General features: G+C 39.3%; 1 protein-coding gene across 5 annotated transcripts; it reads left to right on the forward strand.

Annotated features, from left to right (window-relative positions):
- Nucleotides 1-27,099, forward strand: ZFP1 (ZFP1 zinc finger protein). 5 transcript variants are annotated; one of them, XM_077890859.1, is made up of 5 exons: nt 1-160; nt 5,811-5,869; nt 11,619-11,738; nt 22,095-22,221; nt 24,205-27,099. In XM_077890859.1, the coding sequence occupies exons 2-5, from the start codon at nt 5,855-5,857 to the stop codon at nt 25,278-25,280; spliced, it is 1,338 nt and encodes a 445-aa protein (XP_077746985.1). In that variant the 5' UTR covers nt 1-160; nt 5,811-5,854; the 3' UTR covers nt 25,281-27,099. The 5 variants fall into 5 exon arrangements, with proteins under 5 accessions (XP_077746985.1, XP_077746991.1, XP_077746989.1 ...); XM_077890865.1 differs by lacking the exon at nt 11,619-11,738; XM_077890863.1 differs by lacking the exon at nt 11,619-11,738 and having other exon boundaries at nt 2-160; nt 22,070-22,221.
- The last annotated feature ends 218 nt before the right edge of the window (nt 27,100-27,317 follow it).

Consider the following 27,317-nt stretch of genomic DNA (forward strand, 5'->3'; position numbering starts at 1 on the left):
GCGTCTGCGCATGTGCAATGCTGCGAGCGCGCCGGTGGCTGCCCTTCCCCCACCTCCTGCCGCGAGTGGGTGACAGGGCCCCGGTCTCCGCGCGTCTTCACCGACACGCGCCGTGACCCGGCCTGGCACTGAGCCACAAGTGGAGGCTGTGCCCCTCCAGGTATGAGGGGGCCCGCCACGCAGCTCCGCGGGGCCTGGGGGCCGAGGGGAAGGAGATGAGGGATGGGCTCCTGTCTGCGCGGGGTGGGAGCCCAAACTTCGGCTGCTCGCAGGCGGCGGTGACCCTCGGGGCGGCGTCGGGGGCCGCCCGGCGCTGTCCTCGGCGCGGGGCTGGCGGGGCCAGCCTGGCCGGACGTGCGGGGGCGGAGACGGCGGCGGCGAGGGAGGGCGGCGGCGAGGGCTCGCCTTCCTCCCTTTGTCAGGAGAAGCGCCGCCGAACGGCCGCCGGGGTCTCCTGCCGCGCGGGAGCGAGTCCGGAAGCCCGAGCGGGCGCGCGCGTGACCAGGCCCCGAGGGCGCGGGGCCCGGCCGCGGGCGGGGGCGGGGCGGGGCGGGGCCGGGGCCGGACACACCTGGCGGCGCCCGGAAGCCGCGCGTGGCGTCCGCGAGCCTCGCCAGGTGCAGCGCGCAGTGAGAGCCCCGGCAAGTTACCTGACGCACAAGGCGTGCCAAGTGACGGCGCTGACCTTGCAAAACCCTCTTCAGCCAGGTCTTCGTCTAATCCTTACACCTCGCCTGTGACGCCGCTAGCATCTCAGTCGCAGCTGTAGAAGAACCGAGGCTCAGATGGGCGCAGTACCCGACAGCACGCGGCCAGCCACTTTGTGCGAATGGCACATGTTTTTCCACGTGCCTTTTGATTTCACTCCCGGGTAGTTTTGCCCTGCAGGCGTTTTGAATTTCTCTATAGTTAGTTCACTCTTCCTTTTTTAAAATTTTTTTTAAATTTTTTTTTTACTCTTCCTTTTTTATGACGTCCAGAAGCCTTCACCACTTTTTGAGACTTTGCAAGTTGACTTATGATTTCCCACTGGTACTTTAGAATCAGTTATAGTTTTAAAAAAATTCTATATTTTTATGATCCTATTAATAGCTGCATTTAATATGGGGCAGTGGACACCTTTATGATGTTGGGTCTTACTGTAGGCCTTACCAGTGTTCAGGTCCTGTTTTGTTTTGTCCCCCTTAACAGCACTTTATAATCTTATTTTCAGAAGTTTATCATTTTTCTCGACTTTATTCATATGTATTTTATTTCTATTTAAGATGTAATCATTTTCCCATTTCATATTTTTTCTCGTTTTTTGTTGATATTTTCTACTGTTCTTATTTTGTATATTTGGGATTTCTCCCCCCCCCCTTTTTTTTTTGCCTCTTTAATTAGTGTGGCTGATGGTTATTTTTATTAAAGAATAACTCTTTAATATCTATAGCATCTGTAGTAGTGACTCTTCCATCATTTTTGATATTAATAATTGGTCTCCATTTTTTTTTTCCTTCCTTTTGGTCAGTTTGACTGGAGGTTTTTCAGTATTATTGATCTTTTCAAATAACTTTTGGTTTTATTGAATTTCTCTGTTGTTTTTCTTTTCTTTTTTTTTTTTAATTTTTATTTATTTATGATAGTCACACAGAGAGAGAGAGGCAGAGACACAGGCAGAGGGAGAAGCAGGCTCCATGCACCGGGAGCCCGAGGTGGGATTCGATCCTGGGTCTCCAGGATCGCGCCCTGGGCCAAAGGCAGGTGCCAAACCACTGCGCCACCCAGGAATCCCTCTGTTGTTTTTCTGTCTTGAGTTTTATTGATTTCTATGCTTTATTATTTCCTTCCTTATGCTTGCTTTGGGTTTAACTTTTTCTGATTTCTCAAGGTGGAAGCTGAGGTCATTGATTAAAATCTTCTTTTCTGATATAGTTTAATGCAACGTTTATAGTTACAGTTAATATAGTTAATAGTTTAATGCTGTATTACTACTTTGCTATATTCCTCCAAGTTTGATATGTTGTGCTTTCATTTCCATGAATTCAGTCCTATGCTTTTTGAAGCTTTCTTTGTGACTTTTCACTCCCTTGGTTATTTAGAAGTCTGTTTAATTTCCAAATATTTGGAAGGAAGGAATTTCCATTTCTTAATTGATTTCTAGTTTAATTCTATTTAGGTCAAAGAATATACTGTGTTACAAATTTCAGTTCTTTCAAACTTCAGGTTTGTTTTCTGGCCAAAAATATGATCTATCTTAGGAATTTTTAATATGTACTTTAATGACTTGTGCTGTTGGTGGGCTCTTCTATAAGTATGAAATGGGTTAGAGTGGTTGATAGGGTGGTTCAATTCTTCTATATCCTTACTGGTTTTCTGTCTACCTGTTCTGTTGCTCACTGAGAAAAGAGTAGTGACGTCTCCAACCGTTATTGTGGATTTATCTATTTTTTCTCTTTTAGTTCTATCAATTTTTACTTCTTGTATTTTGAAGTTCTTTTTTTAGGTACATATACATTTAGGATTGTTTGGGTTTTTTTGTTTGTATTTTTAAAGATTTTATTTATTCACAAGAAACACAGAGAGAGAGGCAGAGACATAGGCAGAGGGAGAAGCAGGCTCCTTGTGGGGAACCTGATGTGGGATTCCATCCCAGGAGCCCGGGATCATGACCTGAGCCAAAGGCAGCCGCTCAACCACTGAGCCACCCAGCCCACATTTAGGATTGTTATGTCTCCTGGTCATTTGACACATTTTTTTTTTAATTTTTATTTATTTATGATAGTCACACAGAGAGAGACAGAGAGAGAGGCAGAGACATAGGCAGAGGGAGAAGCAGGCTCCATGCACCCGGAGCCCGACGTGGGATTCGATCCCGGGTCTCCAGGATCACGCCCTGGGCCAAAGGCAGGCGCCAAACCGCTGCACCACCCAGGGATCCCTCATTTGACACATTTATCAGGTGTTCTCTATCACAGTGACATTATGTAATATCACTAGCTGATAATATTTTGAAGTCTGCTTTGTTTGCTATTAATATAATCACTCTAGTATTCTTTTGAAAGTGTCTACAAATCATATCTTTTTCATCCTTTTACTTTTTAAAAGAAGATTTTATTCATTTAGAGAAACGGAGGGAGAGAGAAAGAGGTAGGGAGAGGAGCAGAAGGAGAGGGACTGAGCATGGAGCCCCATGGAGGGCTTGATCTTGAGACCCTGAGATCATGACCTGAGCCAAAAGTAAGATATACTTGACTGACTGAGCCACCCAGGCGCCCCCACCCTTTTACTTTTGATCTAGCTGTTTTTATGTTTCAAACTGCTTATAAATAGTTTGGCCTTGCTTCCCCCCCCCTCCTCAATTTGATGACCTCTATCATTTACTTGGTGTATTTATACCAACTATCAGTGTGGTTTGATTAAAATCTGCCATCTTGGGCAGCCACGGTAGCGCAGTGGTTTGGCGCCACCTGCAGCCTGGGGTGTGATCCTGGAGACCTGGAATGGGGTCCCACGTCGGGCTCCCGGCATGGAGCCTGCTTCTTCCTCTGCCTGTGTCTCTGCCTCTCTCTCTCTGTCTATGAATAAATAAATAAAATCTTAAAAAAAAAAAAATCTGCCATCTTGCTGGTTTTCCTACTTGTTCTATTTGGTCTTCATTCCTATTTTCTTTGTTTTCTGACTATTTTGGATTAGTCAGTACTTTTATGCTTTCATTTTTTAAAGATTTTATTTATTTTTTCATGAGAGAGAGAGAGGCAGAGACACAGGCAGAGGGAGAAGCAGGGTCATGCAGGGAGCCCAACGTGGGACTCGATCCTGGGTCTCCAGGATCAGGCCCTGGGCTGAAGGTGGTGCTAAACCGCTGAGCCACTGGGGCTGCCCCTGATTTCATTTTTTATCTCCAGTATTGGTTTATCATTTATACCTCTTATAAAAAAATTTTTTTGTGGTTGCTGTAGGGTTTACAATATACAGCTGGGGTTAATCACAGTGGACCTTTAAGTAATATTATATCATTTTATGTGTAATATAAGATCATTACAATAGTATATTTCTAATTTCATCATCCCATCTTTTGTGCTATTTTCACGTATTTTACTTTTACATATGCCGTAAGCCTATAAAACTTTGCTATTTTTTGACAAATCAGTTATCTTTTAGAGTGATTAAAAGTAAGAAAAACTTTCCTTTAGAGTCATCGTTATTTTAACCATTCCCAGAGATCTTTATTTCTTTATGTAGATCCAGGTTTTTGTCTGGTATCATATTCCTTCAACCTGAAGAACTACTTTAAGTATTTCTTGTAGTACAAGTCTACTGGTAATGAATTCTGGATTTTGTTTCAGTTTTTGAAAGATATATTTGTTGGGTATAGAATACTGAATTAGTTGATAGTTGCCCCTCTCCCTTTTTTAAGTACTTTAAAGATGTCACTGCATTATCTTCTGGCTTGTGTAATTTCTAATGAGAAATTGGCTATGACTCTTCATCTTGATCCTCTATATAATGTGTCAATTTTCTGGCTTCTTTTAAGACTTTACATTTAACCTCAGTTTTCAATGGTTTGAATATGATGTGTTGCATATGGTTTGGTTTGGTGTTTATCCTGTTTGAATAAATTATTTGAGCTTCTTGGACCTATAGTTTGATATCATTCCTTATTTTTGGAAAATTCTCGGTCAGTATGTCTTCAGATATTTTAAGATTTTATTCATTTATTCGTGAGAGACACAGAGAGAGGCAGAGACATAGGCAGAGGGAGAAACCGCTTCCCCACAGGGAGCCGGACACAGGACTCGATCCCAGGACCCTGAGATCACAACCTGAGCAGAAGGCAGACACACAACCACTGAGCCACCCAGGCATCCCGTCTTCAGATACTACTTCTGTCCCATTCTCTCTTTTACTTTTGGGATTCCAACAACATGTTTGTTAGGCTGTTTGATATTGTACTATGGCCTTTGGATTCTGTTTATTTATTTTCATTCTACTTTGTGTTTCATTTTTGGTAATTTCTTTTGACTTGTCTTCAGAATTACTGAAAATTTCCTCTGAGTCCACTATTGAACCTGTTGAAGGTATTCTTTCAACTCTGTTACTGTGCTGTCTTTTCTGTTTGATTTCTTTCTCTTTTCAAATTTCCCATTTGTTTATTCATGTTGTCCATCTTTTCCATTAAAGCTTTTAAAATACGAGTCATAGTTGTTTTGTTTTAAATTCCTTGTCTGATAATTTCATCCATTGAAGCTTGTGTTGGTTGTTTTGTCTCTTGATAGTAGATTGTTTTAGTCTTGCCTTTTCTGGTGTCTCATAATGTTTGATGGAAGGTGAGTGCTGCCCGTATAATCCTTCCTGTCCCTTCTTTTTTTCAAAAAAGATTTATTTAGGGGTAACTGGATGGCTAAGGCGATTAAGTGTCCAACTTTTGATTTTGGCTCAGGTTGTGATTGCAGGATCATGGGATTGGGCCCTGCATCAGGCTCTGTGCTCCGTGTGTAGTCTGCTTGAGATTCTCTCTCCCTCTGTACTTCTGGCTCATCCTCTCTTTTGCTCTAAAATAGATAAATAAATCTTTATAAAAAGGAGCCCAATGCAGGGCTCAATCCCAAGACTCTGAGATCATGATCTGAGCCAAAATCAAGAGTTGGCTGCTCAGCTAACTGAGCCACCAGGTGCCCTCTCTTTGTCTCTTCTGAAAAGGCAAGGGACTATCCCAGTAGATGGTGTTTTCCTAAATGATGTGTAAGGATCTGTAAAAAAGTCATTGTAGGGGTTCCCAGGCAGGTCAGATCATTAATAAAAATATCTTCCTTTTTTTTCTCTTCCAGTTCTGCTTTCATAGTTCTCAGCCTTCCCCTAAAAACTGCAAAAAATGAACAAATCCCAGGTGAGTTGATTGTTTTTCCCAACTTTATTTTTCAGTGCATCTGAGGAAGTTTATAAAGACCCAGAAAATGAAATAGAAAGGCATAGATGACTGAAACTCAAGGAAAACATAATAAGAATGATTGATCAATACCAGAAGCCAAAAAGCAAACCAAGTTAATTGCCTTGAATTGATTATGAGTATCATCTCCTTGGTTCTCTGGTATTAGGTCTGAATAAATTTTATGGATCTTCATATAGATGGCGTTTTGGACATTCTCAGAAACAATGGGTTTATCACTTTGTGTCTGGTTATTTTATATAGCATTCTTCATTGTAAATACAGGGTTTTGTGTGTATTTTATTTTTTCAATCAAATCAGCATAATGCCAGAGAACTCAGTAAATCTTTGGATATGTATTTAAATTCTCCCCCAAATTCCACAAGTAACCACTGTCATTACTTTCTTAAGTAGCTTTCCAGAGTTTATATGTACATATTTATACAAGTACAAATATAGGTTATTTGAGATAGCATATTAATCATGCTGATTTGTTTTATGTGTTTTGTTTTTAATTAAAAGACTTCGTTTTTTTAGAGGAGTTTTGAGTTTACAGAATATGTGAGCAAAAAGTACAGAGTTCCCATATACTCCTTCACTCCTTCCACACAGTTAACCATGTTATTAACATCTTGCATTGATGTGGAACACTTGTTACAATTCATGAGCCAATATGGACACTTTAACTCAAATCTGTATTTACATTATGTTTTATTCTTGATATTGTACATTCTATAGATTTTGACAAATATATAACATGTATCCACCACTATAGTTTCCTGCCCTAAAAATCCCCTGTGCTCCATCTGTTCATCCTCCTCTCCCTCTCCTGAGCCCTTGGAAACCACTGATCTTTTTACTGTGCACATAGTTTTGCCTTCTCCAGAATGTCATATAGTTGGAGTCCTATAGTATATAACCATTAGTTTCTTCCACTTAGAAATGTGCATGTGAAGTTCCTATATATCTTTTCATGGCTTGATAGATCATTTCTTTTTACCACCAAATGATATTCTGTTATATGGATACACCGCCATTTATTTATCTATTCACCTATTGAATAGTTGCTTCCAGGTTTTGACAGTTATGATACCTGCTACAAACAGTCCTGTGCAGGAAATAAAATAATTTGAGTGAATACTAAGGAGTGTAATGGCTAGATTATATGGTAAGAGTATGTTTAGTTTTGTAAGAAACTGCCAGAGTGTCTTTCAAAGTGTCTGTGCCATTTTGCATTCTCACCATCAGTGAATGAGAGTTCCTGTTGCTCCATATACTTGTCAGCATTTGGTGCTGTCAGTGTTGTAGATTTTGGCCATTCTGATAGGTGCATAGCAGTATATCATTCTAACTTACAATTCCTTTCTGACATGTTGAGCATCTTTTCCTATGTTTATTTGCCATCTGTATATTTTATTTGATGAGGTGTCTGTGAGGTCTCTTTGGCTCATTTTTAAATCAGGCTGTTTACTTTCATATTGTTGATTTTTAAGAATTCTTTTATATATTTTGGATACCAGTCCTTTATCAGTTACATATTTTGCAAAGATTTTCTCCCTATCTGTGGCTTGTCTTTTCATTTTCTTGATTTTATATTTTTATCACTGAATAACATATCTGAAGACTTTACATATCAGAACATAGGGTTTCCTCAATTTTTTTTTATTGTGTAATGTAGTATATATACAGAAGGGTATTTAGAGCATTGTAATATTCTGTACACAGTATAACAATGTGTATAACAGAGGCACCTGGGTGTCTCAGTGGTTGAGTGTTTGCCTTTGGCTCAGGTCGTGATCCCAGGGTCCTGGGATCAAGTCCCACATCAGGCTCCCCACAAGGAGCCTGCTTCTCCCTCTGCCTATGTCTCTGCCTCTCTCTGTGTGTTTCTCATGAATAAATAAATAAAATATTATTTAAAAAGAACACAACAATGTGTATAACAAATATGTATATCTTAAAGAGTAATAGTAAAATGGGCACCCATGTATCATACCCAAATTGAGAAATAGAACATTCTCTGGGGCACCTGGGTAGCTTTAGTCGGTTAAGCATCTGCCTTCGGCTCAGGGCATGATCCCAGGGTCCTGGAATTGAGCCCAGAGTTGGGCTCCCTGCTCAGCAGGGAGCCTGCTTCTCCCTCTCAGTCTGCCCACTCCCAATATGTGAGCGCACGGGCTCTCTCTCTCTCTCAAATAAATAACATCTTACAAAAAAAAAAAAAAAAAAGAAGGGACGCCTGGGTGGCTCAGCGGTTTAGCACCTGCCTTTGGCCCAGGGCATAATCCTGGAGTCTCAGGATAGAGTCCCACATTGGGCTCCCTGCATGGAGTCTGCTTCTCCCTCTGCCTGTGTCTCTGCCTCTCTGTCCCTGTGTCTTTCCATGAATAAATAAAATATTTTTTAAAAAATAAGAAATGTTCTCTGTTCTTATGGTCCATTCTCTGATTCAGTCTTCCTAGTACTAGCCACTATCTTAACATTTTTGTGAATTATTATCCTTTCTTTAAAGATTTTACCACTTATCTAGATCCCTAATCAATATAAAATTCAATTTTGAGAAACTATAACTGGAATTTATATTACCTTGTTTTGCATAGTTTTCTTTCTGATTGGTGGAGTTTTTTCTTTTTCTTCCAGACATTAAGATCTAAAGATACTGTTTTATGCACCCATGTTCCCTTGGCTAAGACTTGGGTGTTTTTTGTTTTGGGGGGGTTTAACATTTTTTTATTTAAATTCAATTAATATATAGTGTATTATCAGTTACTGAGGTAGAGTTCAGTGACTCAACAGTTGCATATAACATTCTGCTCATGATATAACATGCCCTCCTTATTGACCATCACCCAGTTATCCCATCCCCCCACCTACTTTCTCTCCAACAACCCTGTTTTTTTCCCCATAGTTAGGAGTCTCTTAAGGTTTGTCTCCCCCTCTGATTTCATCTTATTTTTTCCTCCCTTTTCCTATGATCCTCTGTTTTGTTTCTTAAATTTCACGTATGAGTGAAATCATAGAATTGTCTTTCCTGATTGACTTATTTCACTTAGCATAATACCCTCTAGTTCCATCCACATCATTGCAAATGGTAAAATTTCAGGTTTTTTGATGGCTGAGTAATATTCCATTGTATATATCTACCACATCTTCTTCATATGCTCATCTATTGATGGACATCTGGGCTCTTTCCATAGTTTGGCTATTGTGGACATTGCTGCTTTAAACATTGGGATGCAGGTGCCCCTTCACATCACTACATTTATATTCTTTGAGGGTTTTTTTAATCATTTTTTTTTTTCAAATTACATCAGCCAGTATTTGCAAAAGAGATGTAACCACTTGTGTTATTAGTGATAATCTGAAATGATATGGCCTTACTGGGGAACAGTGTGGCAAAAATTATCAAGTAAGCATAAGTCTAGTTGTGTCTAGAAATTTTGCTGTTCATAAATAAAGGCTTCTAGGAGAAGATGAGCTGAATAGAGTTTCTGAGTGATAGTCTGGCTTCAGCTTTTCTGAGAGTTTCCAAAAATCCCATTTGGAGAAGTCATTGGCAAGGTCATGAGAAACATAGGGCTCATGGGATTGGGCCATCTGGCAGGGTCAAAGTATGGATCAGGTATTGAGTTTCTGGTAGAAATATAATTAGAGCAAGTGGGTTGCTCTGTATTCTTTGCTTCTTAGCTCATTGGTCAACTGCCAACTCTCAGGAGTAGATCAAAGCAGAACACAAGTGAGTGTCCTTACCTGATCCAAGGCATCCTAGATCAGCACATGTTCAAAACAAGTCAAACCGAGTACAGATAAGAATCTGAGCCAGGCTTACCCAGGCATTCTGCCCTCAGGTTAAAAAGGTGGTATAATACAGTAGGCATCTTGTTTATGACAGCCCTCAAGATGCTTGCTTTTGAATTACACTATTCTAAACTATATGACAAGCAGTTTGGAATCAGTAGAGAATCACTGCCATCCTGCAGTCTCTTTCATACTTCTCCTAGGGATTTCCTTCAGCTCTGTTATTGATTGTTTGCCTCTTCCCTTGTCTTTGTCTTATTTGGGTTACTATTGTTTTATTGGAGTACATTCTCCAGTATCTTCTTAAGAAAGGGTATGTGAGAGAGATTTTTTTTTAGACTTTGCATTTCTGAGAATGTCTTCATTCTGTTGTGATACTTGCTTGATAGATAGTATGAATGTGTATGTGTCCATTCATTGCTCTAGTTCTGTCTGGTTTTGCTTGATGTAATTTGAAGCTGTGTTATTGAGTGCATGTGCATTTATTATTCTGTTTTCCTGATGGATTTATCTTTCTATCATTTTGGAATGCCTGTCTTTATCTGTGGTTATATAAATACAGCCATACCTACCTTTTTATGATTAGTGCTTTTGTGGTGTATTTTTAAAGTGGTTTCTGTAGGGATTACAGCTTATATACTTTACTAATCACCTTGATCACCTTGAATTATTATTATAGTACCTCAGTATGATCCAAGAACAGTATACATGATATTGCAGTGAATTCTTGAAGCTTTTATCTCTATATATGCTTTTAGTTTACCTTTTTTTTTTAAAGATTTATTTATTTATTTATTCATGATAGACAGAGAGAGAGAGAGGCAGAGACACAGGCAGAGGGAGAAGCAGGCTCCATGCAGGGAGCCCGACGTGGGACTCGATCCTGGGACTCCAGGATCGCGCCCTGGGCTGAAGGCAGGCGCCAAACCACTGAGCCACCCAGGGATCCCCTAGTTTGCCTTTTTTTAAAAAAATATTTTATTTATTCATGAGAGACACAACACAGAGACAGAGAGAGGCAGAGACAAGGCAGAAGGAGAAGCAGGCTCCATGCAGGGAGCCCAATGTGGGACTCAATCCCGGGTCTCCAGGATCACACTCTGGGCTGAAGGTATGCTTAACGGCTGAGCCACCCAGGCTGCCCTTTAGTTTACCTTTTCTTTTTTTTTTTTTTAAGATTTCTTTATTCATGAGAGACACACAGAGAGAGAGAGAGAGAGGCAGAGATGCAGGCAGAGGGAGAAGCAGGCTCCACACAAGGAGCCCAATGCGGGACCCAGTCCTGGATCCTGGGATCACAACCTGATTCGAAATCAGCCACCCAACCACTGGGCTACCCAGGCATCCGTAGTTGGCCTTTTTTAAAAAAGATTTTATTTATTCATTTGAGAGAGCACATAAGTTGAGGGGAGAGGCAGAGGGAGAAGGAAACTCCTCACTGAGCAGGGACCCCAACTTGGGGTTTGATCCCAGGACCCAGAGATCATGACCCCCGCCGAAGGCAGACACCCAACCATTTGAGCCACCCAGACACCCTTGTTTTACTTTTGTTTTGTTTTTAAAGATTTTATATATTAGAGAGACAGAGCATGTACGTGCATGAGCAGGGGGGAGAGGAAGAAGCAGACTCCTCATTGCATAGGGAACCCAGTGTGTGGCTCGATACCGGAACCCTGGGATCATGACCAGAGCCGAAGGCAGACACTTAAATGACTGAACTACCCAGATGTCCCTACCTTTATTTTGAAAAATATTTTAACCAGTAGTACATTAAACTTTTTGGGCATATCTCACATTTCTTATGTTTTGGGTTTTCCTCCATTTTTTTTTCCTCTCTGTTTTAACTTGAAAATATTTTTATTGGCTTTATTTATTTTTTATTTATTTTATTATTTTTTTATTTTTATGATAGGCACACAGTGAGAAAGAGAGAGAGGCAGAGACACAGGCAGAGGGAGAAGCAGGCTCCATGCACCGGGAGCCCGACGTGGGATTCGATCCCGGGTCTCCAGGATCGCACCCTGGGCCAAAGGCAGGTGCCAAACCACTGCGCCACCCAGGGATCCCTACTGGCTTGTTTTCAAGTCCATTCTTGTTTTCTGCTGTGTCTAGTCTTCTATTAAAGTCTATATTGTGAGTTCTTAATTTTAGTTAAAAACTAGATTTTGCAGGGGTGCCTGGGTGGCTCAGTCAGTTAAGTGTCTGCCTTCCACTCAAGTGTGATTCCAGGGTCCTGGGATCCAGCCCCCCTTTGGGCTTCCTACTCATGGGGGAGTCTGCTTCTCCATCTCCCTCTGCCTTGTCCCCCCAACTCACGTGCATGCTCTCTCTCTCTCTGTGTCTCAAATAAATAATCTTTTTATTTAAAAAATATATTTTGCAGTTCTGTATGTCCATCTGCTTCCTTTTGTAGATTCTAGTTCTTTGTTGAAGTATTCCCATATTTTTATATGCATTATCCATCTTTTTCTCTGTATTTTTTTTTCTATTAGGTAAACTGTACCCGCAGTGTGGGGCTTGAACTCATGACCCCAAGATCAAGAGTCACATGCTCTACCAACTGAGCTAGCCAGGCACCCCTTTCTGTATTCTTTTACATACTGCTTACAGTTAATCTGAAGTTTTTTTGTGTGTTTTTTTTTTAAGATTTTATTTATTTATTCATGAGAGACACAGAGAGAGAGACAGGGACACAGGCAGAGGGAGAAGCAGGCCCCACACAGGGAGCAGGATGTGATCCTGGAGTCCCAGGCCCATGCCCTGGGCCGAGGCAGGCGCTAAACTGATGAGCCACCCAGGGATCCCCAGAAGTCTTATGCAGTAACTGTAATCAGTGGATTATCTCTGCATATAGACTGTTGACTCTCTGTTCATCTCTCCCCCCGCCCCTTTTTTTTTTATCTTATCACTGCTTTTTTGGTGTTCCATATGTCTAGTAATTTTTGTTTATATGCTGGACACAAGTATGACACATAACAAAATGTTAAATTTTGTTTTGCCAACAACTTATCTACCAGAACAAAACTATTGCCATCTACTATTTCTTCTAGAGACTTGCCCTACCTGCACATATTAGGAACCAGCCAAAGATCTGAGGCGAATTTTAGAGCCCCTTCTCTGTGTCTTCTTTATCTTCATTACCTTGCCCCCAAATCTCAGTTGCTTTGCAGACCCAAATGCTAATTTTTATTTTTTCAATGTAGCAGCAATGCCATTTGCTGCTTAGGTTCTATTTCTCTGTGCTACCATTTAGAAATACCTTTTGGGAGGTTTTTGCTGTATATAGAATTCAAGATTGATTTTTCAGCACTTTTATCATCATTGTGGATGTAGGGTTCCCCTCATATTCACTGTCCTTTCAATAATTATAGCCCTGCAATGGTTGCTCTCCAGTGCCTGCAAATTGTTTTATATATTTGTCCAGTTTTATTGTTTTTCTCTTTCAGAATTTCAAAGTGATTGCTTTTTAGTGTTGTAGGCATGAAGTCCAAAGGCCTTTCTACTTACCAGAATGTGACCTTTCAGTTCTCTTCTGAAACTAGTAGGCTTTCCTCTTTGTATTCAGTATTGTAAAATTTTCTGATTGTTTTTTAATTCCTGTTTGCAGCATGGTAGTTTATATTTTTTCTCACCTTTGTTTGATTTTGTAAAGTGTGAAAATGCAGAGAAATACAAATAAAATTGTATTATGTTGAGCTGTATGAAAGTGCATGATTTGTATATCAAAACGGTTGAATGGCATCAATTTCAATATGGTTCTTTCTAATAACTATGAATCTGTTGCAGTATCCAGTAGTCAAGACTTAACATCTTGGCCTATTTTCTTCCATACTCTGTGTGTGTGTGCGTGTGTGTGTGTGTACACCATGTGTATATATGTAAGTATTTTTTCTTTATGTTATATAGTTCATACTTGAATTCTCTCTCTTTCTCACAGTCATGGTTCTCTGATCTCCCTAGCAGGCTGTCACTCCTGGCATTAAATCACCTTATTCAGTACTAAAATCCTCTTAACCATTAAAGCTTGTCTCCTCACTTTTTAAAAAAAAAAATTTAAGATTTTATTTATTCATGAGAGACACACACAGAGAGAGGCAGGGACATAGGCAGAGGGAGAAGCAGGCTCCATGCAGGGAGCCCGATGCGGGACTCCATCCTGGTACTCCAGGATCACACCCTGAGCTAAAGACAGATGTGCCGAACCACTGAGCCACCCAGGCGTCCTGTCTCCTCACTTTAGAGGTAGCCAGTATTATAAGTTGTGTGCAGTTGTATCCACTTTCTTTTTTTCATTTTTTTGTATGCATTAAATAGAGTTTATAGAATTTGGGAGTTGTGGCATATACATATTTTTGGAATTCTGTTTTCACTAATTTTTTAATCATTGAGGTTCCTGTGCCAGCTTTTCTAAGTGCCTTTTATTTTGAAGCTTTGTTATTTAAGTTTGCCTCTTGTAAAAAAGTATGTGGTTTTGTTTTTTGTTTTTTGTTTTTTTTTTAACTCTCTGGGGGCACCTGGGTAACACAGTTGGTTAAGCATCAAGTGTCCAACTCTTGGTTTCTGCTTGAGTCATGATCTCAGAATTATAAGATTGAGCTCCCTGTTTGGCTCTGCATTCAGCATGGAGTCTACTTAAGTTTCTCTTTTGGTCTCCCTCTGTCCCTCCCCCACTAAAATAAATAAACCTTAAAAAAATTATCTAAGGGTCTTAACCTTTTATTAAATGTTTATTTGGGGCAGCCCGGGTGGCTCAGTGGTTTAGCACACCTTCAGCCCAGGGCCTGATACTGGAGACCCAGGATGAAGTCCCACATCAGGCTCCCTGCATGGAGCCTGCTTCTCCCTCTGCCTGTGTGTGTGTGTGTGTGTGTGTGTGTGTGTGTGTGTGTGTCTGTCTGTCTCTCTCTGTGTGTCTCTCATGAATAAATAAAATCTCTAATACATAAATAAATAAATGTTTATTCTTTTTTTTTTTTAAGATTTCATTTATTTGATAGTAAGCCAGGGAACACAGGTGGGAGGAACAGCAGAGAGAGTGAGAGAAGTAGGCTTTTCTTTCTTTTTTTATTTTTTTTTTTTTAATTTATTTATGATAGTCACAGAGAGAGAGAGAGAGGCAGAGACACAGGCAGAGGGAGAAGCAGACTCCATTCACTGGGAGCCCGATGTGGGATTCGATCCCAGGTCTCCAGGATCGCGCCCTGGGCCAAAGGGAGGTGCTAAACCGCTGCGCCATCCAGGGATCCCCGGGCTTTTCTTTCTCTTGGCACTTTTAGCACTTTTCTTCCTCTACTGGTCTGTCAAAATATATTTCCATTCTTTTTTATTTTTTTTTTAAGATTTTACATATTTATTTTAGAGAGAGAGTGAAGAAGGGAAGAGGGAGAGGGAGAAAGAGAATTTTAAACAGACTCCATGCAGAGCCCAACCAAGAGTTGGATGCTTAACCAGCTGAGCCATCAAGGCACCCCTATTTCCATTCTTTTAACGATTTAGCTTACTCTTTTGTTGTTTATATTTTAAACAAAGTTTAAAAAGTTAATCACAATTTATATTTTCCTTCCAAACACAATATTTTCCTGTTTTCCCTCTGCTACAATTGCTGGAATCCTAAAATTAGTTTCAGCTAACTATTTAATACCTTTTTCCATACCCCATATATATTTATTTTAACAACATATTTTGCTGACTTTTTTTTTTTGCTGACTTTTTTTTTTTGCTCCCTGATGTTTTTTTGCATCCAACTGACTCTTCTTAGATTTAATTGTCTTCTTTATGGTTCATATCATTCAATAGTAGTAAATAAAAATAGCTAACACTTACCTGACATTTATTATTTAGTAGCTACCATTTTTTTTAAGATTGTATTTATTTATTTGAGAGAGAGAGATCACAATCAGGAAGGAGGAAGAGAAGGAGAAGCAGACTCCTCACTGAGCAAGAAGCCTGATATGGGGCTTGATCCTAAAACCCTGAGATCATGACCTGACCCAAAGGCAGATGCTTAACCCACTGAGCCACCCAGGTGCCTAGTAGCCATCATTTTAAATCAGGTTGTTGAACTAATGCCCGTGAGCCAAATGGCCTTCTGCTTTCTTTGGTATGGCCCACAGTCTAAGAGTGTTTTTTACATTTTTAATGGCTAGAAAAAAAAATCAAAAGAATAGTATTTCATGGTGTGAAAATTATATGAGATTCACATTTCAGTGTCCATAAATCAAGTTTTATTGGAACATAGCCATGCCCATTTATTTACATATTTCCTATGACGGCTGTCTCCATACAATGGCAGACTTTATTGGTTATAGTTGGGACTGCATGTGGTCTGCAGAATCAAAAACATTTACTGCTTGGCCCTTTATAGAAAGTTTGCCAACTCATTTTCTAGTATCTTCAGCACTTTAAAGATATTCTGTTATTTTCTGGTTTACATTGTTTCTGTTGAAAAGTCAGCTGTCAGTTTTATTGTGCCTTTGTAGGCAGTGCATCTTTTTTCCTCTGGGATTTTTATCAGTTGTATAGTGTATATAAGTGTGTTTTTCTTTGTATTTGTTCTTTTTGGGGTTAATGGTGTTTAATGGTCTGATGTGTGAGCTGTTTTGGAAAATTCTAAGCCATTGTCTCCATGTAGTTTCCTTGCATTTTGCCTCTTGTGCTGGGACTCTCAACTACAAGTATACTATGCCTTTTTATTTTTTATTTAATTTTTAAAAGATTATTTATTTATTCATTCATGAGAGAGAGAGACAGAGAGAGGCAGAGACACACAGGTAGAGAGAGAAGCAGGCTCCATGCAGGGAGCCCGACTCGGGACTCGATCCCGGGTCTCCAGGATCAGGCCCTGGACCGAAGGCAGCGCTAAATCACTGAGCCACCCGGGCTGCCCCATATTATGCCTTTTTAGTTTACCCCATGTGCCTTTTAGTCTCTTTGATGTGTTCCCATCCTTTGTTCTTTCTCAGTTTCAGTCTCCGTTCCTTACTGACCTATCCAGTTTTCAAGTCATCTTTTTAAGATGTGTTTAACCTGCTGTTAAATCCAGTTACATATTTTAAAAATATGTTTTCTAACATTCTTTCTTTCCTGCTTAGTTTTACTCTGTACTGTTCCTTTCTTTTGTGAGAGGTTATGTGGCCTATGACTTTTTTTTTCTTTTTTTTTTCTTTTTTAAGATTTCATTTATTTATTCATGAGAGACACAGAGAGGCAGAGACCTAGGTAGAGGGAGAAGCAGACTCCCTATGGGGAGCTGGATGAAAAACTCAATCCCAGGATCCCAGGATCACACTTTGAGCCAAAGGCAGACACAACCACTGAGCCACCCAGGTGCCCTTGTGACCCATGACTTATGCCTGGATGATGACAAGTCACATTGTATGTCTCTACGTACATTATGCTGACAATGTGGAGGTGATATCACTTTTACTTCGTGAATGGAGTGATCATATCTTGGGTGCTGAAAAGCTTAACCACTAATAAAACTGATATCCAGATACAAATGAAATTGTCAAGTACAAATAAAGCTAGAATTGATCTAGTAACATATAGATTAAAACTGAATAAAGGGCAGCCCAGTTGGCTCAGCGGTTTAGTGTTGCCTTCAGCCCAGGGTGTGATCCTGGAGACCCGGGATCAAGTCCCACATTGGGCTCCCTGCATGGAGCCTGCTTCTCTCTCTGCCTGTGTCTCTGCCTCTCTCTCTCTCTCTGTGTGTTTCTCATGAATAAATAAATAATCTTTTTAAAAAAAACTGAATAAAAAGCATTTTTAATGAGGAGACAAGCATATTGGAGCATGCATGACATCTTAGAGAAATGAGCCACACATTAGGATTTAGCAAATATTACTAAAATCTTTACATAATCTGGGGATCTCTGGGTGGCTCAGTGGTTTGGCGCCTGCCTTTGGCCCAGGGCGTGACCCTGAGGTCCCAGGATCGGGTCCTGCATGGAGCCTGCTTCTCCCTCTGCCTATGTCTCTGCCTCTCTCTCTCTGTGTGTCTTTCATGAATAGATGAATAAAATCTTTAAAAAAAAATCTTTACATAATCTGAGTATGAACAGTACAGACACTATATTATTTTGGCTGGCTACTTAGGATGTTGCTATAGGAATTATGTGGCATGTCTCTTCAGGAAGAAGAAAATAATGAAAAATAAAACTGAATACTCCATTCAGTTTAGCATTATTTTATTTGTTTGTGCCTAACATACTAATGTACTTTGTGCTAACAGGAATATAAAGATGAACAAGATACAATTTCTAGTCTAAAGAATTTTATCTGGACGCCTGGGTGGCTCACTTGTTGGGCATCTGCCTTCGGCTCAGGTCATGACCCCAGGACCTGGGATCGAGTCTCACATAGGATAGGACTCCTTGTGGGGCACCTGCTTCTCCGTCTGCCTGTGTTTCTGCCTCTCTCTGTGTCTCTCATGAATAAATAAAATCTTAAAAATTATCTAGTGGGGAAAGAGGAAGGAATAAGATACATTTAACAAAAGAAAGCAAGGTAAAATTGCCACAAGAGATATAAAATATCCCTGGGTTTAAAACTGAGCAGAGACTCAAAATATGGAAGGATCACACCTAAGTAATCTAGAATGTGGTCTTCCTGGAAAGATCTTTGCATAGAGAGGAGAGCCATGGGAAAGAGGGGTGGAAAAGAAATTTGAATGATGTTGAATACTGAGATAGTTATTTATTAGTTTTCAGTATCTACTCAAGGTGTCATATACTAGAGCTACTCTTTAGAAAAATGATGTTAGTTTTAGAATATAAGGTAGATGAGAATAAGAGGAGACAGAAAATAAGAGGAGGCTTTTGTAATAATTGGGGTGGCAGTGGAAACAGTAAACAGATGAAAGACTTGAGGGGTTCTCTAGCTTGCCTATAAGGGGAAGATTGATCTTGCTTTTTGTGTCCCTAGTACTTAATTTAGTCCCTTGGAAATTTCCTAGTGATCTTGTTTTTTGAACTATAACTTTAGAAGCGATCTGATAATAGTAATAAATATTTACTACTGAGAAAATGTTGATTCTCTGATTGTTGACCCTCCATGGCCTTAATCTCAGGTACGACCCACGACCTACATTCTCTACTTTCATGCCAAGTGGCTAAAAAATCCTAGGAGATGTCATGAAATAATGCTGATTAAGCTACTTGCAAATCTGTGGAGTATAACTAGGTCATTTGTAATACTCAGACCTTTATGTCCTTTGTTTTCTTAAAATTTTTCCCAAGGCTAGGAGTTATGAATGGGAGATGCTGAGAAGTCAGTAGGGCAAGGGTTTTAAAGATGGTGACAAGTGTAATCTAGATTTTGGAGGTATGGAATCTTACATGGACAGTGACAGTTGGGAAGAATCACAAAGGCCTAAGAAATCAAAGGTCATAACTGAAGATGAAAGATTATAGATTCAGAATAGAGAAAATGTGAATAGGTTAAAGAAAATTCTTGTACTCAAAAGTGAAGTTGAGACAACAGTTTAGATGTGTAGAAAGCCCCCAGCATGAGATTGTTTAACTTATGATTTTTTTTGCTTTACAGTGTTGTGAAAGCAATACACATTCTGTAGAAACTGTACTTGGAATTTTGAACTTTGCCTGGACAAACACTATGTGGTAGGATATTCTTGTAATGGTGGGCAGTGGCAGCAAACCACAGCTCCCACTCAGCCACATGATCAAGAGGGTAAACAACCAGTAGACTTAAAACCATTCTGTACCATACAACTATTCTGTTTATCATTTCGGTATAGATTTAAATAGATTATATGAAATATTCAACACTTTATTGTAAAATAGGCTTAGAGTTGAGTGATTTTGCCCACTAATGTCCGCTAATGTCAATGTTCTGAGCACATTTAAGGTAGGCTAAGCAGACCTACAATGTTTAGTGGGTTAGGTGTACTAAATGCATTTTCAACTTATTTTCACAATTATGATGGTTTATCAGGGTGTAACCCCATCATAAGTTAAGGAAGATCTAACAGTCTGAAGAGTTGAGGAAGGAGTATTAAAAAATAGTCTGCTCTGGATGTCAAATATGGTAGGCACACCTCTACTCAGGGCATAGGCTTTCTACCCAGAACACCAAATTCATTCCAGATGGAAAATATACTGTCTTGACAAAAGTCTTTCAAGTCAGTCATGCTTTATATCACTTTTAGTGCTCTTGGATCATAATTATGTTTCATCCAACAATTTTTTGAGTTGTTTGTATAGAGTATGGAAGAATAACACTGAGAAAAAAAAAACAAAATAGTTTCACATTTGATGTTGGAGTCATTTCTAAATTATTGTAGTCAAAGTTAATTTATTTGAGTCAAAGTAATGTGCCACAGGTTTATCCTCCTTGTTGGTCTGGCAGCCATACAAAAGTTCTTATTGTATCTATCATTTGGTCAAGTGGATGTAGATGAATAAAATCCATGTAGCCACCATTCAGGCCAAGAAAAAAAGTTAGCCAGGATTCTTGAAGCTTTTGTGAAATCCTCCCTGTGTGGCTGGAATTAGTTCATTTCCATTGCTTTATAGGACTCAGTTGTTTTAATATACTATAGGATATTAATCTATTATTGATAAACATTCGTTTTTCCAGCTTTGGGTTCTTAATATAAAATGTGAGTGTGAACATTTTTTAAAAATTTTTTGAGGTATAATGACGTAGGATTATTAGTTTCATATGTGCAGTGTAATGACTCGATATATATTGCTAAATGATCACCACATTCTGATAAACATCCATTACTGGGATCCCTGGGTGGCGCAGCGGTTTGGCGCCTGCCTTTGGCCCAGGGCGCGATCCTGGAGACCCAGGATCGAATCCCACTTCAGGCTCCCGGTGCATGGAGCCTGCTTCTCCCTCTGCCTGTGTCTCTGCCTCTCTCTCTCTCTCTCTCTGTGTGACTATCATAAATTAAAAAAAAAAAAAAAAAAAAAAAAAAAACACATCCATTACTATACACGTTACAGTTTTTTTTCCTTGTGATGAGAGTTTAGCAACTTTCAAATATGCAGTACTGTATTGTTAATTGTAGTCACTGTGCTGCACATTACATCACCACATCTTTGCTTATAATTGGACGTTTGTATCTTTTTAACAAACCCTCTTCCCCCATTTTGCCCACTCCCCACCCTCCACTCTGGCAACCAGTCTGTTCTCTGTATTCATGAGCTTGGTTATTTTGGGGTTATTCTAGATTCCACATATAGGTGAGATGATACAGTATTTGTCTTTCTCTGATTTATTTCGCTTAGCATGATAGCCTCAAGATCCGTCCATGTTGTCACAAGTGACCACAAATTTTCTTTTTTTACCTGAGTAATAGTCCATTGTGTGTGTTTGCCACATTTCCTTTTCCATTCATCATTGGACACTTAGGTTGTTTCCATATCTTGGCTATCATAAATAAGGCTGCAGCGAATATGGGAGTGCATAGATCTTTTTAAGTTAGTGTTTTTGTTTTCTTTGGATAAATACCAGAAGTGGAATTGCTGGATTATGTGATAGTTCTGTTTTTTGAGGTGGCTTCATACTGTATTCCTTAGTGGCTATACCAGTTTACCTTTCCACCAACAGTCCACAAGGGTTCCCTTTTCTCCACATCCTTGCCAACATTTCTTATCTTTTTGATAAGAGCCATTCTAACAGGTATGAGGTAATCGATTAGTGATGGGTTGAGCAATCTTCTCATGTTGGCCATATATAGGTCTTCTTTGGAAAAATGTCTGTTCAGATCTACCCATTTTTTAATTGGATTATTTTGCTGTTGAGCTGTGAGTTCTTTGTAGATTTTGGATGTTAACCCCTTATCAGATGATTTGCAAGTATTTTATTCCATTCAGTAGGTTGCCTTTTCCTTATATTGATGGTTTCCTTTTAGCTTGATATAGGTCCACTTTTTTATTTCTGCCTATCATTTTTATCACTTGGATATGGTAGAGTTCTGTTTATGCCTGACATTTTGTCTTATAATTAGAAGTTCATATTTTGCCTTTAAATATTCAAAGCTTTAATTGACTCTTTAATACTGTCTGGTTTGATACCACAAAAACACCAGAGCACCATCTCTGCCCTGGTAACACTAAATACTGCATATTTATGTATTAATCTCCATATATACATTTTCAGAGAACACTGTTTTATAATCTTAGATGCTTGCCAGCTATGATAGTGCCAGAGGTATAGGGGAATCTAAATAAATGCTTTAACTATTATAAAAAATATTTTTGGAAACATGAAACCTTGAAGATGTATAACTGGTATTCTATATAAATTTTCATGGTGAGTGAATGTTTTATAACAAGGTAAGAATAAGTTTTCACATATCCTTTCTACATCACCAAATGTTGATCATTTCAGAATGAATAGCAATATGCCATTTCAGGGATCTGTTTCATTCACGGATGTGACTGTGGACTTCACTCAGGAGGAATGGGAGCAACTGGACCCCTCACAGAGGATCCTGTACATGGATGTGATGCTGGAGAATTATAGCAACTTACTGTCAGTGGGTAAGGACAGCTTTCGGGTGTAGTTCAGTGTTTGCCTATGATTTATGTACTTTCTGCATTAACCAAAAATTCTGAGCTTCTGAATTACAAAGTAGTTCTGGCCTCAAGCTTCAGTTGTTAAAGCTGAGTGATAAGGAAGAACTTGAGAGTCTGCACTCTTTATTTTAGGGATTTCAGAAGTCAAAGCAGTTAGAAGCTATGTTCCAGTAGCAAGTTCTCTGATATTATCAAACCAGATGTAATTTTCAAGCATCAGGAAGAGGTATAGATAGCCCTTATAGATATTAAGAATTGCAAGTTCACAACTTTCTAGGGAAGATGGTGAAAGAGGGAAGGAGAATCAGAAGCCAATGGAAGTGATAGCCTAGGGATTATGAATGGGTTGAAATATTTCAAATTTTTTTTTAAAGATTTTATCTATTTGAGAGAGCGTACCCACTCACGAGAGTGCAAGCAGCGGGGAGGGGCAGAGGAAGAAGTAGACTCCCTGCTGAGCAAGGAGCCCAATATGGGGCGCCATCCCAGGACCATGACCTGAGCTGAAGGCAGATGCTTAACTGACTGAGCCACCTAGGTACCCCTAAAATATTTTTTAAGAATCAATTTTTCAGATCTCCAAACCTTCAGAGATGGCCAAACTGGATGACCTATATTCCTCAGGTCTCAGAATCCTCCCCCTAAAGTATCAGTCTTACATTTTTCCTTTCATACTTGGCATTTGTCTACCTGTCTTAAGCCTTTGTGATTAGTTGTGCTCTTTCATTTGTATTCTCTGCTTGCCAGAATGGTGACTTTGATATTTTAGGTCATGAAATTGGCTTAACAACCTTAAGGAAAATACAGATTATACACACACACACTTTTTTTTTTTTTTTTTAGTGTGGGGTGATATTGTCCTAAACACAAATGGCAGCAAGATCACAAGAGTCAGGAATAATCAGGAACACATAGATGAAAATAAAGGTTTTAAAGGTCAAGGGTTGGGTAAATTTCCTTCAAATAAAAGCAGGGACAAGATTGGTTTAAAAAGAAATGGAACATATTAGAAAAATATTGTAGTAGAAAAAAGTAGTAAAATGTTTCTGTCAAAAGGCTCTTGGACCCTTGATTAATTTTCTGTTTCCCACAAAATAGTTCTGGGTCTTAACATCCATTTGCAAAAGTCAGACTTTAGAGATTTGGATCTTTGCAATAGGATCAGCTCTGCAGACCTGTGAGAAGTGTTGGCTTTAGGAAGTTGTGTGGCAGAGAGGAGCAGACCACAATAATTCAGAGCTTGAGGGGTAGTTGCTAAGCTTAGATCTGCCTTGGCTTTTTTCCCTTAAAGAAAAGGAGGTGAAGATGCTAAGACTTTTTAATTTATTTATGAGACACAGAGAAAGAGAGGCAGACACACAGGCAGAAGGAGAAGCAGGCTCCGTGCAGGAAGCCCAATGTGGGACTTAATCCCGGGTCTCCAGGATCACACCCTGGGCTGAAGGCGACGCTAAACCGCTGAGCCACCAGGGCTGCCCCAACTCCTTATTTTCTTGATCCGTGCTGTTTGGTGTCCTTAAGGATAATTTTGAATCTCCTTCCCACATCATGTTTGCTGCCTTTTGTTTTTATTTCACCTTTTAGGGTCATTTTGTAATCTGGCAATGCTACTTGTGTCCATTGTCAGTTTCCATTTCTTTTTCAAAGTTTAAGAATTAGGCAAAATTTCCATTAGAGACTTAAAAAAAAAGATTTTATTTATTTATTCATGAAAGACACAGAGAGAGAGGCAGAGACATAGGCAGAAGGAGAAGCACGCTCCCTGCAAGGAGCCCGACAGCAGTGTTGAGCCACCCAGGCTGCCCATGCATTGGAGACTTTTTAATACTGGAAGACCAAATCCTACCTAAAGAGGCAGCCCCCCGATGGAACATTTGTGGAGATTTCACATTCTCTAACATTATAGGGAAGGGGCTGACAGATCGTATTTTGTGTGCTCTTTCCTAGAGGTGTGGAAGGCTGACGACCAGATGGAGAGGGACCACAGCAACCCAGATGAGCAGGCGAGACCATTTATCATTTTTAAAAACCAAACCCCAATTGAGGAAAGAGGGAATCTCTTTGGAAAAACATTTAATCTGAGCACAGATTTTGTTTCTTTAAGGCAAGTACCCTATAAATATGACTTATATGAAAAAACTTTGAAATCTAATTCAGACTTACTTAATAATAATAGAAGCTATATAAGAAAGAGAGCTGATGAGTGTAATGGATTTGGAAAAGCACTCCTCTATCTGAAGCAAGAGAAAACCCATAATGGATTAGAATACTCTGAATATAATAAAAGTGGGAAAGTCTTTAAAGAATCCATTTTTAAACATCAGAAAATAAGAAATTTGGTCCAACCTTTTATTTGTAATTACTGTGACAAGGCTTTCTCCTTTAAGTCACTGCTCATTAGTCACAAGAGAATACACACTGGAGAGAAACCTTATGAATGTAATGTGTGTAAGAAAACTTTCTCCCATAAGGCAAACCTCATCAAACATCAAAGAATTCATACAGGGGAGAAACCCTTTGAATGTATTGAATGCGGAAAAGCTTTCACGCACCAGTCAAACCTCATTGTACACCAGAGAGCACACATGGAGAAGAAGCCCTATGAATGCAGTGATTGCGGCAAGACATTTGCCCAGAAATTTGAACTTACTACACACCAGAGAATTCATACAGGAGAACGACCCTATGAGTGTAACGAATGTGCAAAAACCTTCTTTAAGAAATCAAACCTCATCATACATCAGAAAATTCACACGGGGGAGAAACGCTACGAGTGCAGTGAATGTGGAAAGTCCTTTATCCAGAACTCACAACTCATTATACATATGAGAACTCATACGGGAGAAAAACCCTACGAATGTACTGAATGTGGCAAAACATTCAGCCAGAGGTCAACCCTTAGATTGCATTTGCGAATCCATACAGGAGAGAAACCATATGAGTGTTCGGAATGTGGGAAGGCCTTCAGCAGGAAGTCCCGACTCAGTGTCCATCAGAGAGTTCACATGAGGGAAAAGCCCTGAGACTGCAGCCAGCTGGAACTGTGGGAAACCCTTCCACCCTAACCCTTCCCGTTGGGGAAAAACTGCACAAAGGTACTGATGGAACGTACAAGTTCACAGTGAGATACAATCTACCAAATCAAAAAACACGTAAAAACAGGGTCCCCTAAGAACAATGTTATACCCAAAGTTAGATATGATGCCCAACTAAGGAATATATATCAGCATATATCCAATTGTAAATAGACATGCTTAGTTGTATTACAGTGAATTACTCAAGAATGAAATATTCTGAGCAGCAGCATTAAGGATCAGTACCTTAGGAATTTAGTGGTTGTGTGTGATCCTATCTTAGATCCACACATGTAAATTTAACACTCTCATTGGGAGTTTGAAATCCTTGTCCTCTTATAATTGGGACATGAATAAGATTTTCCATGCTAAACATGTGTTTTTCAGTACCTTTCCAAGCCAGTATGCATTCCACAGGAAATAGGTAACAGAGTTTCAGTGGCATGTTACATATGTTTTCTCCTATTGCTCGTTGGCATAGAGAGTCGGTCCAACCAACATTATTCAGCTGCCTCTTCAATAAACAGAAGACAAGGTTGAAGTTTTAACTTGTTTCTGGGGTTGCTAGAAGCATTATTTATATAAATATGTACGTGAGAGAGAATTAAGAGGAGATCTAGAGACAGACCACTGTGGGCCGTCTCTCCATAGGCACCACAGCTGAAGAGTGCGCCCCATCTCTAGTGCGCAGTTACTTTGCAGTGGGGTGTTTACATACAAATGCATGTCTTTTAACATTGTATAACCCAGAAATTACTTGTACTTTTATTTGTGTGTTTCCCTATTTCTCTTAATATTTTACAAATTGTCTTACAAAAAGTAGAATATGTATGTGGTTCACAAATGTTACATTTTAGAGACTTTAGAGAAAAAATTTAAGAAACTGTCAGTAAATGTCTTAATGCTTTTTTAAGTGTCCATGTGCACAACCCACTTTAGAAATGCATTTTTGCCCCATTCTGTGTAAAGGAGGCATTTCCACTCCCTGAGTTTCACGGTCATCAACCAGAAGCATCTCCCTTTGGAACTTGAGTACAAGTTAAGCCTTTCCTTTAAAGGTTCACACATTAAAGGTTACAAGTTAGACTTTTCAGCTATCTCTCCATATGTTTAAAACCTAAAAAAAGCTTTTTGCATAACTCAGAGGCAAAGTATTGATTTCAGATTCCCAAGTTTTTCTCCTGATCAGTCATAAATCACACACTAGATTTGTCACTGGCAACTATAACTGGCCTTTTTTCTTCCTTGCTTCTGAATGTCATTGATGTGCTGTGACTATATATGAATATGAGTGACCTGAACAGATTTACCAGAACATCTATGTCCAGTAAGTCTTTGTCTTTCTAAATTGTCATCTTGTCTACTACCAAGCAAGGAAGCAGGGGAAAAGATTCATCTCATACACTGCTGTTAGAAATGTATAAAGTGTAACTCTTCTAACATTAAGAATACACATACCCTTCAATCCAGGAGTCTCGCTCCTGGGAATCTATCCCTAAGAAAAAATAAAGTGCCAGTATTTAAGATTATATGTTTATCAATGTATATTGTATTTTTTGATAAAGACAAAAACAATGTGAATGACCATCAGTAAGAGAATGAATAAACCTCAGTAAAAATATACCATGCTGGATGGCATTCCATGGAAAAGAATGTAGGAGCAAATGCCTCCAGGTCAGATGAGAAGAGGGAGAGGGAAGGGAAGGGGAGAGAAGGAAGAGTTTATGTGTGTACACCACATTTTTAAAATAAAGATCTAAGAACATTATGTGTATTTATATGATTTTATGGTCCTGGAGAATAGAATTCTATATCAAAAAATATAATTACCATTAAGTCTAATGGAAAATGTTTCATGCATTCCTTGGTCCGTAAATTAACGTATTTATACTAAAACAACACCATAACTCATAACACATAATTAACATTAGTTAACAACATAAGGCAGGTTCTCTTACTTTATAAAATGGCTGTCTGCTGTTCTCA

Source organism: Canis aureus, chromosome 3, assembly GCF_053574225.1.
Source record: "Canis aureus isolate CA01 chromosome 3, VMU_Caureus_v.1.0, whole genome shotgun sequence".
Taxonomy (NCBI): domain Eukaryota; kingdom Metazoa; phylum Chordata; class Mammalia; order Carnivora; family Canidae; genus Canis; species Canis aureus.